The sequence below is a fragment of the Priapulus caudatus genome, unplaced genomic scaffold, assembly GCF_000485595.1.
Source record: "Priapulus caudatus unplaced genomic scaffold, Priapulus_caudatus-5.0.1 Scaffold10, whole genome shotgun sequence".
In the NCBI taxonomy this organism is placed as follows: Eukaryota; Metazoa; Priapulida; class Priapulimorpha; order Priapulimorphida; family Priapulidae; genus Priapulus; species Priapulus caudatus.
Genome location: NW_014577071.1, coordinates 374,770 through 392,352, shown reverse-complemented (window position 1 = coordinate 392,352; position 17,583 = coordinate 374,770). Strand labels below are relative to the sequence as shown.

General features: G+C 42.0%; 1 protein-coding gene across 1 annotated transcript in view; it reads left to right on the top strand.

The window, feature by feature from the left end:
- LOC106806907 (ankyrin-1-like) overlaps nucleotides 1-17,583 on the top strand; it is a 35,137-nt gene that overhangs the window by 15,313 nt on the left and 2,241 nt on the right. The window contains 18 exon segments of the mRNA XM_014809056.1: nucleotides 85-265; nucleotides 502-618; nucleotides 895-993; nucleotides 1,254-1,454; nucleotides 1,754-1,852; nucleotides 2,093-2,194; nucleotides 3,072-3,077; nucleotides 8,482-8,586; nucleotides 9,478-9,579; nucleotides 9,799-9,897; nucleotides 10,203-10,352; nucleotides 10,906-11,013; nucleotides 11,462-11,659; nucleotides 11,808-11,906; nucleotides 12,880-12,987; nucleotides 13,352-14,705; nucleotides 15,195-15,350; nucleotides 16,682-16,848. Coding sequence (XP_014664542.1) covers nucleotides 85-265; nucleotides 502-618; nucleotides 895-993; nucleotides 1,254-1,454; nucleotides 1,754-1,852; nucleotides 2,093-2,194; nucleotides 3,072-3,077; nucleotides 8,482-8,586; nucleotides 9,478-9,579; nucleotides 9,799-9,897; nucleotides 10,203-10,352; nucleotides 10,906-11,013; nucleotides 11,462-11,659; nucleotides 11,808-11,906; nucleotides 12,880-12,987; nucleotides 13,352-14,705; nucleotides 15,195-15,350; nucleotides 16,682-16,842 — 3,445 coding nt within the window. The 3' untranslated portion in view covers nucleotides 16,843-16,848.

Here is a 17,583-nt window from a genome sequence, read left to right as displayed (position 1 = left end):
TGCGTGCGTGCGTGCGTGCGTGCGTGCGTGCGTGCGTGCGTGCGTGCGTGCGTGCGTGTTTCATTGATTGATGCCTATTGTGAGATCTCGCGTGCGTGACACATCTCTGCTAGCTTGTATTTGCTATGATTCATAGGAGGGAGAATCCCCGATGCATTATGCCGGAGAAATCACAAAAACAATGGCTCATTACGTTGGTGAAGACACGGACATAATAAAAATACTCCTGAGCTATGACGGTGACGTTAATGTGCTCACTAAGTTGGTACGTCACTGACGAGTTTATACACATCCCGTGTCAAACATTCATTTGCAGATTCAAACATGATTTTAAAATTTAAAAAAATAAGGTAGAACTGATCCGAATATTAAATGAAATGTGTGTATTTATGATAAACGATATTCTACTTTCGAGTCGTTTTACACTAGACTACGTTGTGCGTTTGGCGATTGTGCGATGCGCAGTCACATACAATTAATTAACTAGAAACCTTTTCGCAGACGTATGAAACAGTTCTACACTATTGCGCTCGGGCGGGAAATGAAGGCGTATTGATTGAGATTGTAAAGCACCTTGGTATGGCCAACGTGCAAGTTGCCACTAACAAGCAAGCCAAGGCAAGTTACAGGATATTTCATATAAAGCCACCGCGGTTCGCTGTATCGATTATAACCTCCACTCTTACACTATCCATAACATCATATTTGAAATACAGGGTAAACACTCACGAATGCAATTTCGAGCGAATTAATTACAAACTAGAGTTAATAATTGATTAATAAATTAAGAGAGATGCCGGCGTTATCCGGCACCGATCTGTGCGTTATATCAAGTTGTTCTGGCCATACATTACGCAAGGAATTCATTATTCTCTACGTTTTTCTACGATTTAGAACGGCTGGTCACCGCTGCTCGTTGCAAGCGAGCAGGGACACGCGAAGATCGTGAACATCCTGTTACAGAATCACGCTCGGGTGGACGTGTTCGACGAGGTAAGGCCGTAAATTCTCTCAGCGGTTTATTCGCAGTAGGTATAGTTCGTCTGCTACTGTTACCGCGTGTTAGACGGGGTAAGCTTTATTCTCTCAGCGGTTTCGCAGCCACGCTTCGAGCAGCTTTTCAGAGGTTCTTTCGTCTGCTGCTGCTGTTACCGCGTGTTTGCGTATACGCGCCACGCTGTACGCCTCCCTAGCACGCCCGCCATGTCCATTACATCCACCCCATTAGCGAGTGTTATTGTTATTCGCTTCAGCACGGAAAGGCCGCCCTGCACGTTGCCGCGGAGAACGGACACGCGGACGTCGTGGGCATTCTGCTGAGAAATAAAGCGTTCGTTAATTCGAAATCGAAACTCGGAGTGACGCCATTGCACTTGACCGCCATGAACGGTTACAATAAACTCGTGAAGATGATGATTGAAAGCCACGGCGCCACAATGGACGCATTATCGCTGGTAAACAATTAGTCTCTACGAAGAATGCGTTGTGATTTTTGGCCGAGAGAGAGAGCAAATACCGCGCGCCGTCTTAATATAGAAATCCGCGCGTGTTGACTTCAGTAACTAAACACGGGCGAGCACAGTGAGATCATGTTGCAGTGATCTCTAAATGCGAGCTGTGCTTGTAAAAGGTGCAGGCTTAGCTATTTAATCCTGTAAGTGCTCGAAGCGGATATCCCGTTTTGGAACGGGGGGGGGGGTTTCAGCCGCTCGAGTATGGCGGAACTGAATCGAGCTCGTGTTTTTCATTTCAGGCAAAGAAAACTCCTCTGCATTATGCAGCGCAGAACGGTCAGTTAGAAGTGTGCAAGACATTACTGCACATGAAAGATGATGCCAACGCCAAAGACAACGTACGTGTCGTAAAAACAACACAACTCACTCGTCACTATACTCTATAAGCTACACAAAGCTTTTCCCAGCAGCCGTATGCAGCAGCAACTGCAAAATCACGTATCCATGGTAACGAGAAATGCATTAAGAAATGCTCAGTTTGCGCTAAGAAAACTTATTCGCCCCCTTACGCCCTCTAACGTCGCTCCAAACTAATTTTTATCACTTCGAAATAGTAAATTATATTTTTTCCTGGTCAGCACGGACAAACGCCGCTTCATCTTGCGGCCGAAAATGACCACTCTGACGTCGTCAAGCTGTTTCTCAAGTACAAACCAGAACTGGTTACTATGGCGAATACGGTAAGCAACACAAACTACGTGTTAACGTGCGCCCCGAGGGTTCTATATTTAGTTAGTGTGATCAGGTTCCAGCTCTTCTCGCTCCCGAGTCTAAAATGGAAAGACTGTTCTACGATGGCTCGCTTCTAATGCCATATATATATATATATATATATATATATATATATATATATCTGTGTTTACCACTAAATGTTAGCTAACGGTTGTTCGCATAACTCGAAAGTGAAGCCCACGTGATAGCAAAACTCGTACCGCTCGTCGTCACTCTTTCACAATAACGTTTTTGATAATAAATAAAGTTACTAAAAAAACAAATAATGCGCGTTCGTTTTTCAACGTCAGCGCGACGCCTTTCATTTATCGATCGCGCGAATTCGTGGAACTAGTCATGGATGGTTCCGCCGGATATCCTGTTAACTACATCTGCGTTCACATCCGGCGCTTAGATATTTGGATTATAATGATCGACGAAACTATTTCGAAACCATTTCATAAGTTTTGCATGTGTATATCCTGTTGTTGTCGGTGCCCAGAAGGCAGATGTTTTCTCTGCGGAATCATATGCAGTCATATATACATACATACATATCAGAAGTAGATAATAGGGATAATAGGGATTCCATATTATCTACTTCTGATATATAGTCATAAGTTATGCTGTAAAATCAATCTATCCTTATTTCAAACTAATTGATTTTATTATTTAATCTTTAATCTCAAATGTATGTATAATTGGTTATTACTGACGTATTGTTAAAACGTAGCAATTGCTTGTTTGGCAGCCACAGTTGTTACGATTTTTATATGATTATTATAATTATATTTTACACGTATTTTGATCTAACTTATCCCCACTCCACTTATTCATTACATTCAGGATGACGTAAGTATTAGATGTGTGCATGTATGCATCCCTGCACAATGTCGTAACCACACAAGCACAGGATCACCCCCTCTGTATATATCGTACACGAAAACGTGAAGCACAGAAGTTCTCACATGCTGTAGCATATAGTTAACCGAACATTACTGCTAGTTACGTTTGTGCTAAGACAATAAAAGTTGTGCACCGTAGCGGCACTGTATGCATAGCCTTAGCTCTATCTGCACGCGGTCGGCGCATCGCCCAAACATTAAAGCATCCCCTCCACACGGTTTTCTCACAACTCGCAATAAAAAAACGGTCCCGCTTCCTCTCTTGCGAAGTTGGGTTGTTGCGCCACGCGGGTGATATAACATTGGCATAGCGCATAAAGATTGTTTAGGAGCTAGTAATAATTGACTGGTCAAGCGACGACAATGACGGAGTCGTATCGTGTGAAGTCAGTTGTTGTGTATGGCAGATGTTGCATCTCATTTCCCATATAATCCGCTAGTACCTACTACCTCCTGGACGTATCTCACGTTGTTATTGCAGAAACCTTTAGTATATAAGACAGTGTGTATATATATCTATAGACAACCTATCATGTTTCTTTCCACGTAGAATGACCCCGCATGCTATGTACGCGAAACTCACACCGGTTGTAACACCGCAACTGGTTAGTTCAAGCCAAATAGTATGTATATTTCACCACGGCTCTATATCATTAATGGTTATACGTTGTCTATATAACAGCGCGTTCTGTCACCAGGTCTATCGAGTGAGACATGCGCTTTTTGTTTGGGTATATCACTATTCGAGTTGCGACCGTTTCTCTCCTAAACATGTGTATCACATGAATCTCTAGGTATTTAATATTCACGACGACAGAAATACTAACTGTTAACTACATAAAACAGACTACACGTCCGGTGTGTTGTCAACGTACCACTTCCCCTCCACAAACACCACATACATTGTCTCGTGAAGCTAATAACCATTCAAGCTTTACAGATGCTATTAGTTCTGGAATCTAGAAAAGCTAACATACAAAATTCATTTCATGAATCCGGCACCATACGCATTTCGTTTTTTAGCAATCCTTCAGAACCGAAGAAAAACTCGTATGAATATAAAAAAGACTTTGATCTTGTTTTTCTTTCTTTTTACTATATACACACTTGGCATATATAAACCATGCTATGCGTTGTGACAAATAGACACCCGCGCAGTTTTCCTCGAAATTACCAGAAAGTTAATATCTATTAGAGACATCCAATTTATTACCTGGCACCTGCTATAAATTTGATGTACGCGCATTGCGAGTAATGTACGCCGGCCTCAATTAACGCGATGAGGTGACACTGTGAACGATTTATTTAACGTCAATAATATAGGTGTAATAACTCTCTTCATCGGGGTTCGGAAAACGTATTATATTATGATAGCCACACATGTCCACTCGGGTATATCAATTCGAAAACCCTGTCATATGCCGATGACAACTCGCCTGAATGGGGCTATTTATTACGCAACACTGGTTTACATAGGGTTAATGTAGCAAACGGCCAACGTTCAACGGCATATTGTGTGCCCAAATACAAAAGGCATTGTTTATATTGTAATTTAATAACAATTTCTATTATTTTTATCTAATGATCCGAGCTAAAATCAAGATTTTAAAGTCGAACACGTGTTATTATGGCAAGAGCTGCAGATAATTCAGTCAACAAGAAGGCATAGTTGCTTTAAAGGATTCTTATAACCTCCTGAAACTCTCTATGACATTTCTTCTACACAGCCACATCCTCATCCTAGACCTTACCCCACCCCTCCGCATCCTCGTACAAGATTCTATGATAATACAAGAAGCATACACAAAGAGAATGCGCCATTAGTGCGCCGTCTGTTGGCGACTTAGAGAAATGCTAGATAATACCCTGAGCGCAGTTCATTCATAAAGTAGTATAGTATAGGTACACTCTAATTTATGCTAGTTATACTAGTTAAACATAGCATAAGTACATTATATGTTAATAAGGACTTTTGACTTTAGTCACTACTCATAATGAATTACTCCCGTATACAATTAGTTCGAATTTTTGTTTTTGCCAACACATATACATCCCAACAACACCCACCGCCTTAATCACTATCACAGAATGTCACTAGTACTAGTATCTCGTTCAAAATGAATGCTTGATATCACACCTAGTTATCATACCCCATTATACCAGCAACTAGATTATTAATCATATACTGCATGTGTAAACGGCATTGCAGAATAGCATTGTTGTCGCAAATGTCGTAAAATGACTACTTAAAACAAAAAATAGTATAAATTATAAATAAATGGAAATCATTGCGAGTTTATTTTATACGCATATGTCGGTGTAAACCAGGAACGTATGACTCTAGAACAAAGTAGCTGTTCGCGTTGTCTGCATGTGGCTGCGCCTCACACGAATTTTTCATGTACGAGAACGATTCCCGCTTTTAATATGCTGTTTAATAGGTTGCACGATCGTAGCCTGGTTACCACCGGTTTCCTTGCTGCTCTCCGACGCAATTTTATGCATAAATATTGGGTATAACTATATATGGAATGGGAAACCCAGGGCACCCCTATGCAGCATTGAAACGTAGATGCCAACACAGAAGTAGACTGATTATGGAGTATCCCGATTCCAAATATTCCCACCGGATTGTGTTTTGTTATAGTATCTAGAATGATGACCACCTCGGAACGACATGTTACTGCATAAACAATGCCAGAACTCCATCGTTTTTCGCTGGTTCCCAAATTCTCTGCTAGAACTCGAAATATATAAGATTCCTATCGTGCGCACGGAACTCTCGTTAATCTGCGTATCCGGGGGAAAAGCTAGTAATGAAAACTAGAAGCCTCCAAACGTCACCAAGATTGCGCAAGAGATTCTACCTGCATATAGTGACTCATATACTCATATAGTGCTATACGCACCCTACCCTCGGCGCACCTAGGGGCAATGCGTGCAGCGTAATGAAGTCCAGCTACCATGCAACGTCGAGTGGCATTAACCGCTGGGAATTTCTCTCATTAGTGACGTAATAGCACCAGCATTCGATGGCATGACCTAGAGTTATGACAGCCGACATTGTACAGGTAAGGTAGCACGCGTACAGCCGGGTATATGCGTCTGCCGTATATATATATAATACCCTGTTGTGTTATTGTGCGTGTGGGGTGTTGTGTTATTTATATATATATATTTATATATATTATATATATATATATATATATATATATATTATATATTATATATGCTGTGCGTGTGTGTGTGTGCTGTGTGTGTGTGTGTGTGTGTGTGTGTGTGTGTGGTGTGCAGTGTGCGTGTGGCGTGTGCGTGTTGCGTGTGCCGCTGTGCGTTGGTGCGTGTTGCGTGGTGCGGTTGCGTGGTGTGAGTGAGCGTGTGCGTGTGCGTGTGTGCGCCTGTGTGCGGCGGTGGCGAGTGGGGTGGGTCTCGGGGGTGCGTGTGCTGCGGTGTGTGCGTCGATTGCCGCGTTATGCGGTGGAGTAATGTCTTCAGTCGATTTAACGTCCCTTGTCGCTGGGACCGGAACGAGCGGGTCTTTAATCCGGCTCTCGCTCGCTCGTCTGGGCTTCGAGCTACTCGGGCGGCAATTCGATTGCCATAGAAACGGAACGTTGTTAACGGCGCGGTTCATTTGTGGTGGTATTACGATGTTTCTAGGGGATTGAGTGCGCAGAGTCAAAGAGTCCGATCGGGCGTAAGTGTGGCGCAGACAAAGCCGTGTTTAGTAAAAGCATTAGCCGATCGTATTTGATCGAGTGCCAAATCTGGTAGGATCTGGGTGTCGTTGTGACTCTGACCCCCTCTCTCTCTTTCTCTCTCTCTCTCTCTCTCTCTCTCTCTCTCTCTCTCTCTCTCTCTCTCTTTCTCTCTCTCTTCTCTCTCTCTCTCTCTATATATATATATATATATTGCCAGCATTCGTTGTGGGAAGTGTTAATAGGGAAAAACGTACACGTTCAATCAAATAAATATTCACGCTCAAGAGAGTATTAAGCTGTTTGTTTATTGTAATGTGGGGCGTGTTTGCTGCCCGATAGTTTAAGTTGAGCTGAGACCATAGCGGAGACGCAACTTAAATTATCTTGAAAGCAACATCGCACCAACCTCAGCATTGTGTGAAAAATTTCCAAGGTGCAATTAAATAATTCACATAAAATACTAACATGGTCCCCATTTCTTGAGTCTTTTAAAGTTAGTTTTTGAATCGTTGTCTGTTTAATCGTTTGTTAGAATTCGTTCCAAGTTGTCTGACAAAACTAGCGCGGATATAGCGCAATGACGTTCAAATAGCCGGCGCGGGAAAAGCCGGCCATCTTGTGGTGCAATTGTGCGTAGCACATTTCAAGAAAATTACATTTTTGTTTTATTTTCTATTATTTTAGAGATCGGACAAAACGAATGTTATTGCGAGATTACCTAGCTCAACTGATTGTAGAGGTGATTTTGGCAAATGTAGCAAAGTATAAAATGGTGGAAAATCGTTATTATTTTCGATGCGTGGTTATAAAATACTTGCATGACGTAGAATTCTGAATATAACGAAGGGACGTCATATTTTCAGGAGTAGACATTTTAATTTAATTAGGAGAACATTTTACTAGCAGAAAATCACAAAAAGGTGATCGTATATTAATAACTGTTTTTACTCGTTATACCAACAGTGTTGTGTTAGGTAAGGACAATAAATTGGTTATTCTATAGTAGCCAAAGAGTCGTTGGCAGCAATATAGTAATATAATATCAATATAACTGTAGAGGAACGTGATTGTCATTGTTGCAGTAGTTTGGGTAGTGGCGGTTTCATTAATTATTCTATTAATACAAAACTGCATTGTTGCAAGTCTTGCAAAAGACTGCAATTTTGATTTAATTCATGCGTTCACTGCGACCGTCTATCTTCATGCTATGGTTCATTAGGTAATCATATCGCTCAGACAAACAAGCTATACATGTCTATTAATATTTGTATCTACTGCTGAGACGAAACGGCACAGTTGAGAGTAAAACTCGGACCGTATCTCTGTGAACTGTGTGTGTTCTTTAAGAGTGCTGCATGTGTTACTAAACAAGCGGTATTGAACATAATTAATTACGCTTATGTACAGCGTTAAATACTTTCACCAGTCTACGGTGAAGCTTGCGTGCTACATTAATCGTTATTATTGCTATTTTCGTCCAACTTACACGTTTTATTATATTCTTAATGCATCTTTTTAATATAACATTAATAGAAGTGTTGCATGCATGTTTTATATGGTATCGACGCGTATGTGTACTCCCGCGTGTGCGTATCCGTAGAAAGAAACTACAAAATACAGTCTTGTAATTTAATTTTCCCGGTGTTTTAGCATGGTATGACATGCGCCCACATCGCAGCATCAAAGGGAAGCGTAGCCGTCATCAAGGAACTGATGAAGTTCAACAAAATCATCATCACAGCTGCGAAAAACAAGGTAGGTGATTGGGAGTATCACACACACTAAGAAGCGATTGGGTGCGATGAACGTATGCTAGAATGAATACTGTCGGCCATTGTCCTGGTTATTGCCATGCTATTCTATCTTTAGGCCACGTCGTATATTAATAATTAGCGCCGGTAAAGTGGGTATCGTAAATGTAAGAAACACCGTATGTAGGATTTGTAAGATTAAACACATCCCTTAATTAATGTTTAAATCTCTGCGCTTGAGACCTCGCTAGTTTCGCGTCAACACGGGTCATTCGCCATGCTCGCATGAGAGATTCGAATCCATTTCGCTGCAAAGAGGCGGATAGCATGTTAACATCGTCGCTTATAAATATGCTTCTACGTTAACTACTTTATTTTACCGTCGTTTTCCTCTAGTTTGTGGTACATCACTTTGGTAACACACAAATGGTTATTACGTCTAACAAATTTGTTATGAAATCGTGGTTTGGTACAGTTGTTACATAGTCACATAGTGATTGCTCGCGATAACATTAAAAACCAGAAACTTGAACTTCAATGGCTGCATAGAAAGGAAGCCATGAATAACCATGCAGAGTTTATTGAACCGATTTTATTGGGAAACAGCGCGTTGCTACAGAACAATCTACTTACGGGGTTTGACTGAGCATTTGTCGCTGTTCATGTGCGTTCAATGCGCGACTGCCTAGAATATATCGAACATGAATGGCAAGCAATATCTAATAAACGTTAAAAATGCACGTTCAACATTTTAACATAAAATAACAATTTTAGATTAGAAATGTCATTACTTGGAATTAGATTACAACATTGGAACAAGATTATTATTACTAGGAACAATTGCGATGTTGCGATTGACTTATATACGAATCTCTGTTTATGACACGGTATCCAGACTACCGGATCTACAGCCTTGCACCTGGCTGCCGAGGGGGGATACGCTGCAGTTGTCAAGGTGCTTTTGGAAGCGGGTGCCTTGTCATCGGAGGAAAATACGGTAGGTAATTAAACGACCCTAATGAATTTGCTTTCGACGCTATAGCCTATAAGTAACGCGCTTTTGATATGCGGTGTTACACGTGTGAAATGTAAACAAGAAATGAAAAAGGTTTGCTTATGGCACAGCGTATGTGAAATACAAGTTTTGGCAGCTGATCGTTGGCGCCTGTGGTAGGGTTTGTTTCGTAAGACAGCACCATCGTCTGCGCATTTATAGGAAGGTATGACTCCGCTGCATCTAGCAGCAAAATACGGACACGTCAATGTGCTTGAAGGACTGAGAAGTGCAGTGTCATGGAAGATACCAAGTAAAAAGGTAATTATATTTCAATTGTATTCTAGTTAACCCGATAACAAATGATTTTCGACGCGGGAAGATTAGAAATATAGAATTTAGTGTATTTGGAATATAGAAATACGATCTCTTGTAATTACTGTTATATTATCCTGTATACGTAGGATCGGATTTTCAACCGACAAAAATGATTTGCAACTGTTACTTAGTTATAGATTAATTATTTATAATTAATTATAAAGATTTGTTTTGATTGATATATATGTACGATGGTGTCGAACGTCTCATTTGAGTTTTTTTCATTTGATGACTATTCAATGCCTCAGACTGGACTAACTGCCTTACACGTTGCTGCCCATCACGGCCATATTGACTTTGTCCGAGAGATGCTTTCCAAAGTTCCGGCCACCATCAAAAGCGAAGCGGTGTCGCACGACATGGATATGCAGTCACCGATGAAAGACATCATGACCGACGTAAGTGCTATCGATGAAGTAGCCAACAGGATAACAAGAGCGCAATCCAATTAAAAAGGAATATAATTATACAGTCGACGCTGCTATTTTTAGTTAAATTCAGAATTACTTAGGTTACATGAATGTTGTCTTATATTTCGATAGCGATGCTTGGTAATTGGAAACATGATTAGACAAAGTTCTGATTGATATATGTTTACAGGCATTGGATTTGTCAACGCTTCTATGGATGGCATAATATCAAGAGTCTATCAATAGACTCCTGATAATATATTGCCTTAAAGTTGATTTTTTATGAAAATAGCGCCAAAACGCTATTACTACTACTACTACTACTACTACTACTACTACTACTACTACTACTACTACTACTACTACGACGACGACGACGACGACGACGACGACGACGACGACTACTACTACTACTACTACTACTACTACTACGACGACGACGACGACGACTACTGCTGCTGCTGCTGCTATTATTATTATTATTATCATTATCATTATCATCATCAACATTATCGTTATTTTTATTATTATTATTATTTAGTCTGGGCTCACGCCGCTACATCTGGCCGCACAGTCCGGGCATGAGGGATTGGTGCGCCTTCTACTCAACTCGCCCGGCGTGCAGATTGACACAGCGACCAACGTTCACGTAAGTTACTGAATAATTATCGTTAAAATCGTTAAACGTCGTAAAATCATAAACATCGTTCCTTGAGTGATTTGAATTTGACCTTAATTAGATGAATTTAGATTTAGATTAGATTAAAATTAGATTACATTTGACCTTTAATTAGATTAAACGTTGCCTTACTTCAAGGACCCTGAATATCACGATTCTTTTTGATCACGTCAATGTGTATGTTATTCTGGGATTGGGTTCATATCACACGTCATGGGATACGTTAATGCATAGGCCCCTATCACATAATAACTAGAATAAAAACCAATCCAGCGCTGCGTTATGAGAAACTGACAGTCGAGACTCGAAAATATTACATAAAATGATAAATATGCGAATATATATGCATAGAAATATATTTACAGAAATAATACGCCACATGTTGTTGCCTAGATCCCGAATGACTCTGTTTTTTTAGGGAACCATACCTCTGCACATGGCAGCCCAGAGCGGTCATTCGGCCGTCGTTGGCTTGCTGCTAAGTAAATCCACGTACCAGCTGCACGTGAAGGACCGACGGGGTCGAACTGCGCTCCACCTATCGGCCGCAAACGGTCACCTTGACATGGTTGCCTTGCTGATAGGACAAGGTGCCGAAATCAACATCGCCGATAAGGTAGGAAAGCAAGAATGCGTCTTATTAGCGCCTGCTGAAATGGTTCCGATACGTCCCCAGAATTCCGCATCTCCAATAAGCGGAGAATTACATTACAAAACACGATTACGTTATAATGACGTTAACCGCTGCGGCATGCTTGTTGCAGATCGGTTGGACATCCTTGCACTTTGCTGCGAAGAACGGATTTCTGGGCGTTGTCAAGTTACTAGTGCAGAGTGGAGCCGCGCCAAGTTGCGAGTCTAAAGTAGGTGCTAATAGAAATGACACAAGAATATACGCTGAGCTAATTCATTTCGTAAATACCTGCATCATATTTTAATAAACAGGCGAATTGATTGAGACGCGAGACCAAAATATTTTCCACGGCAAATCATCTCTTCTGATTTTTATTAATTCCGAATTCCTCGTCATCATTTACACAGATGTGCGCGGTATCTGTCTTGTCGCATTCAGTGTCTCATTACTGCTGTCACCTCGCATACTTCATTTCCCCCTCTCTCTCTGTCTGTCTGTCTCTCTCCCTCGCTCTCTCTCTCTCTCTCTCTCTCTCTCTCTCTCTCTCTCTCTCTTCTCGCTCTCTCTACGATCTCTCTCTCTCTCTCTAGCTGTCATGTCTCGTTCTTCTCTCTCTCTACTTTCTCTCTCTCTCTCTCCCTCTCCTCCTCTCTCTTTCTCTCTCTCTCTCTCTCTCTCTCTTCTCTCCTCTCTTCTGTGTCTCTCGCTCGCTCTCTCTCTCTCTTCTCTCTCTCTTCTCTCTCTCTCTCTCTCATCTCTTCTTCTCTCTCTCTCTCTGTTCTCGCTCTCTCTCTTCTCTCTCTTCTCTCTCTCTCTCTCTCTCTCTCTCTCTATCTCTCTGTAATTCTCTCTCTCTCTACTCTCTCTCTGTCTCTCTCTTTCTCTCTCTCTCTTCTCTCTCTCTCTCTCTCTCTCTGTCTCTGTACTATCTCTTCGTTCTCATATCTCTCTCTCTCTTCTCTCTCTCTCTCGTCTCACGCTCTCTCTCTCTGGTCTCTCAGCTCTCTCTCTTCTCTTCTCTCTTCTCTCTCTCTCTCTCTCTTGCTCTGTCTCTCTCTCTCTTTCTCTACTATAGCTGCCATGCGTATTCCATGTGCGCGTAGCCATCCCGTCTTGCGAACCAAGCAGCTCAAATGAAATTAATGTAATCGGCGGTGGATTCGCACGGTTTCACATTATAAAATGTTTATATCCGCTTTAAGGAAGGACGAATACCGCTTTGTTTCGCGGCCGCCTTCCAACACCACGACGTGTTGAGTTTCCTGATGAGGAAAGAGCACAACACTCAGGCACTGATGGAGGATAAGAAGGTGCCATATATTATCCGCGATCACTTTCACCGGATCTTCTCTTATATTCCACAGGATATCGCTTTTCTAACGGTATCCGTGTTTTTATAGCGATTTTAAATATTCACACGATTTAACGGTAAAGATGTTTATTATGTTAACCCTACGAAGGAATCCTTACTGAAAAATGCTTGTGAACATCAAATAAAATCGGGTTAAAACTTTTCTAACGTTATTTGTGTTTTAATACCAGTTTCAATTTTAATGCGACTTAAGGGTAAAGATGCGTTTATTACTTTGTAACCATTCGAACGAATCCCTACTGAAAAGAGCTCCTAAACGACATGTAAAATCGAGTAATTTATTTTCTCCCTTTTCTCTGTAGTTTGTCTACGATCTCATGGTTTGCGGCAAGACGCACGATGACAAGGCCATAGACGAGTTCATACTCGTGTCACCGGCGCCCGTCGAGACCGCCTCCAAACTCTCCAAACACTTCCGAGATCTCGGAGCTCGCGAGAAAGAGCGAGCACGAGATCTCATCACGGCCTCGAAGCACTGTGAGAACATGGCGACCGAGTTGCTCGCCATTGCTTCAGGCCTGCACAGTGCTGGCCTGCTCCTCAGATCGCTCGACAACCGCGGAACGCCGTTCCTGGACGTACTGATCGAGAACGAACAGAAGGAGGTGGTCGCCCATCCGGCCGTGCAGCGCTACCTATCGGACGTTTGGACAGGTAATCTGCGCTGGGGAACGTGGAAGATCATCGCGATCTTCATCATCTGCCTCGTGTGTCCGCCGGTGTGGATCGTCGTGTCGTTACCGTGGAAGAACCGCTACAACCGGGTACCGATCGTCAAGTTTATGTCCTATCTCATCTCACACGTGTATTTCATCTTCCTCTTGACGATAACCGTCGTCATACCGTTCAACCCGATTTACGAGAGCGGGACTCTGCTGCCGCATTGGTACGAATGGCTTCTGCTAGCCTGGCTTTCCGGTCTGCTTGTAGCAGAGCTTACGAATCCCGGTGATCGCACAGGACTCGGTTGGATCCGCATCATCATCCTCACCATCTCGGCGCTGGGAATATCCGTGCACGTTTGCGCGTTCGTGTTCCCGCTGACCGACAACGCGGGCGTACGAAACCGACAGACGTTCATCTACATTCGAAATCAGTTTCTCTCCGTCTCGCTGCTTCTTTGCTTCGTGCAGCTTCTGGAGTTTCTGTCGTTTCATCACCTGTTCGGTCCGTGGGCGATCATCATTCAGCATCTGATGAAAGATCTCGCGAGATTTCTCGTCATTCTGCTGATATTCATGGCCGGGTTCACGCTGAACATTGCCGCCATCTATCAGCCCGTCTACGAGAAACTACCCGACGAAGACGTCACGCTTCAGAATCCCATCCTGACGTTCGAAATGCTCTTCTTCTCGCTGTTCGGTCTCGTCGAACCGGACAACTTGCCACCGACGCCATCCAGTCCCGATTTTGCGTTCGTGCTCATCAAATTCGCGTTCGGCATCTACATGCTGGTGACGCTGATCGTTCTTATAAATCTACTCATTGCTATGATGTCGGACACCTATCAGAGAATACAGGCCGAGTCGGACACAGAGTGGAAGTTCGGCCGCGCGAAGCTGATCCGCAACATGAACAAGACGTCGGCCACTCCTTCGCCGCTGAACCTGTTCACCAAGTTCCTTATGTACATCCGGGTGGCGTTCAAGCACAAAGGTGAGCAGGTTTTATACTATGGTCAAATTAGTATAGTATAATAAATAGTATAGTCAAAGTGTAATTAGTAAATAATAAATAATTAATATTAGTATAGTATAGCCAGCGAATGGTAAAGCGCATGTTAATCACATGTGATATCGAGAGCGCGTGAAGACTTTCAAAGGGTTTATTAGTTCTTGATGGTATTAAATATGGCTGCTTGGGCTAACATAATTATATGCTGATTACATTTTTCTAACAACCATGTAAATTCGATGTTTCATATATATATATATATATTAAAACGGCAGGCATCCAAGCACATAATCAGGAAATTATTAATCATAAAGTATCATTATTAAGGAATTCAATAGTAGAATCAAAATAATAATGATCGGCCATCCGAAAAAAAACACAACAGAACATGCAAATATATACAGTTAACGCGCGTCAAAGATTATCATATGCCACTGCAGTTCACGTTTTGTCTCACCGATGCGTTCTCAGGAAAAGTCTGCAGCATTCGCCTGCAAGAGATTATGTACGAAGAGGAGCAGCAAGGTCAAAGCGACCCTCTCTCGTATTCCGACGAATACCAGCAATCTGGAGGCAACGCGTGGCTGCGTAACCTCATGCGCAGGCCGACACAAGTCGCACCTGAAGGTACAGGCCGGGAATCGACGATCATCCTAACACGTGCCACCTACTATATAGGCAGGACCGCACACATAGACACAGACACACGCGCGCGCACGCACACACGCACGCACGCACGCACGCACGCACGCACGCACGCACGCACACACACACAAATATATATATATATATATATATAATCGTCGCCCACACAGCATCGTGTAAGGCCGGGTAAAGGCCCTCGCGGTTTCAGGTTTGTATGTTTGGCCGTGTGAGCGCGGCGTCGCTCGCCACAATCCCCACACGTACCGGCATATTACACATGTTTCCCATTCCCCTGCATTTCACACCTATTTTCTCGTTCCCTGCATTGCCCCCCCCCCCTACCCCACCTTCCCAGCATAATGTCGCTTGTAACGGTGACGCAACCACTACTGCAGTTATGATTAGACGCTATACCGCATGATAGGCTGATGCGCTGAATTGTACTGCTGCATCCACTTCTGCTTATTCGCATAATTTCTAAATGTATACGCAGCTGATCACGAGCGAAAAAAACGCTAAATAATGAAGGCATGAACACAAACGTATAGATAAAGATAATGTCATATACTAGCAAGAGAATATTCACCCATCATTCAAATTAAGTTGAATGCCAGTTGTGTTTGTACCCGTTTCCAGACTACGATAAAAACAATTTTCTAGTAACGTCTAGCTACTTAACATCTACTTTTCATTGGCTGTCCAAATATAATGTTGCGTTCCTAATTATATACCAGTTTTCTGCAACAGTGCAGATTGTATAACTTTAGTCTAATATATTTAAAAAAAGGAAATGGTCGTCTTTAATGGAAAAGGAAAATGTCAGCCCAGGACGAAGCCACAACAACGTCACAATTCGTTTTTGACGCATATAAAAAACCATATCTATGAAAAACTACCTGTTGGCCGTGTTGTGAATGACCTGCGTATACAATTTACAATAAGCAGAATGTAGAAAGCAGCGCTTTTTAGCGTAAAATACGTGGTCACACGTGCTTGAAATATGATTTCCCCACGCTGAACTTAAGCACCATTATAATTTACTACCCATATACGTATATACATATAACCAGGGGTTAATAAAGACAAATCTGTCATTATTAACCCCTGATATAACTACGTCGACGAGTTTTTATTGTTTCGAACATCCACTAGTTTGTTTCACCATAATATATAATTTGCTATTTTCATCCCGTGAATATAATTTGATATACTCCCCGTCGTTGACATTATTATTTTGGCTCATAGCGTTTCATACGCATATCACGTTTTGCGCACTATATACCCAGTATGCATGCGATATTCGATCTTCATAGGCGATACCCTACTACACAGCCCCGCTAAAGACGCACTGGCACCAGGCCACCTGCAATTATTTCTCAAACATGCAATCGACTGGAGACAGGTTTCACGTAGATATGAGGAAATTGTGGGAGGCTACGACGCTCAGCAAACCAGTGACGATGAAACAGAGTGAAACAAGGTGTCACGTCAAGGTGTTATCTATGAAGATATATATAGCGATACTTTGTTCATTCGTTGGCATGCATGCAATCTTCTCTGCACGCTTAATGCACTACTTTTATCGTTGCAATGTTTCGTGATTCTACAATAGGTCCCTCGAAAGAAAAGGCTCGTATTACAAATAGTATAAGGTAACACCATATTCGATAGATGTAATGCTAGTCGATATTCGATGGATAGAGAAATCTACCACTTTCGATATTCTGTTGTTACTATCAGCATATAATGCACAAACAATATAGCAAATCTATATTGTCAATTGTATGTTAAAATGTATTGTACAAGTAAGTTTGTGTACGTTTGCGTTGGCGCGGGTAAAAAGAAATATGATCATGTGTAATAGGATTATATCAGTAACGCGTACTTAATACGCGTAATACAGTATTAATTAAATTAATTAATAATATTAAATTATTAATGTAAATTATTAATTAATTACTTAATACAGTAATAGCAGAAAACTATTCTACCTTCTATAAAACGCGTACGTCTGCATTTATGCACGTTACCGTTCTTTAAACTACAAGAACAAAGAATGTCGTAGCCGTACCACAAGAATTCTGATGAACCTACTATGAACACCTTCAGAATTCTTGGGGTGTACGTGTGTGTGTGTGTGTGTGTGTGTGTGTGTGTGTGTGTGTGTGTGTGTGTGTGTGTGTGTGTGTGTGTGTGTGTGTGTGTGTGTGTGTGT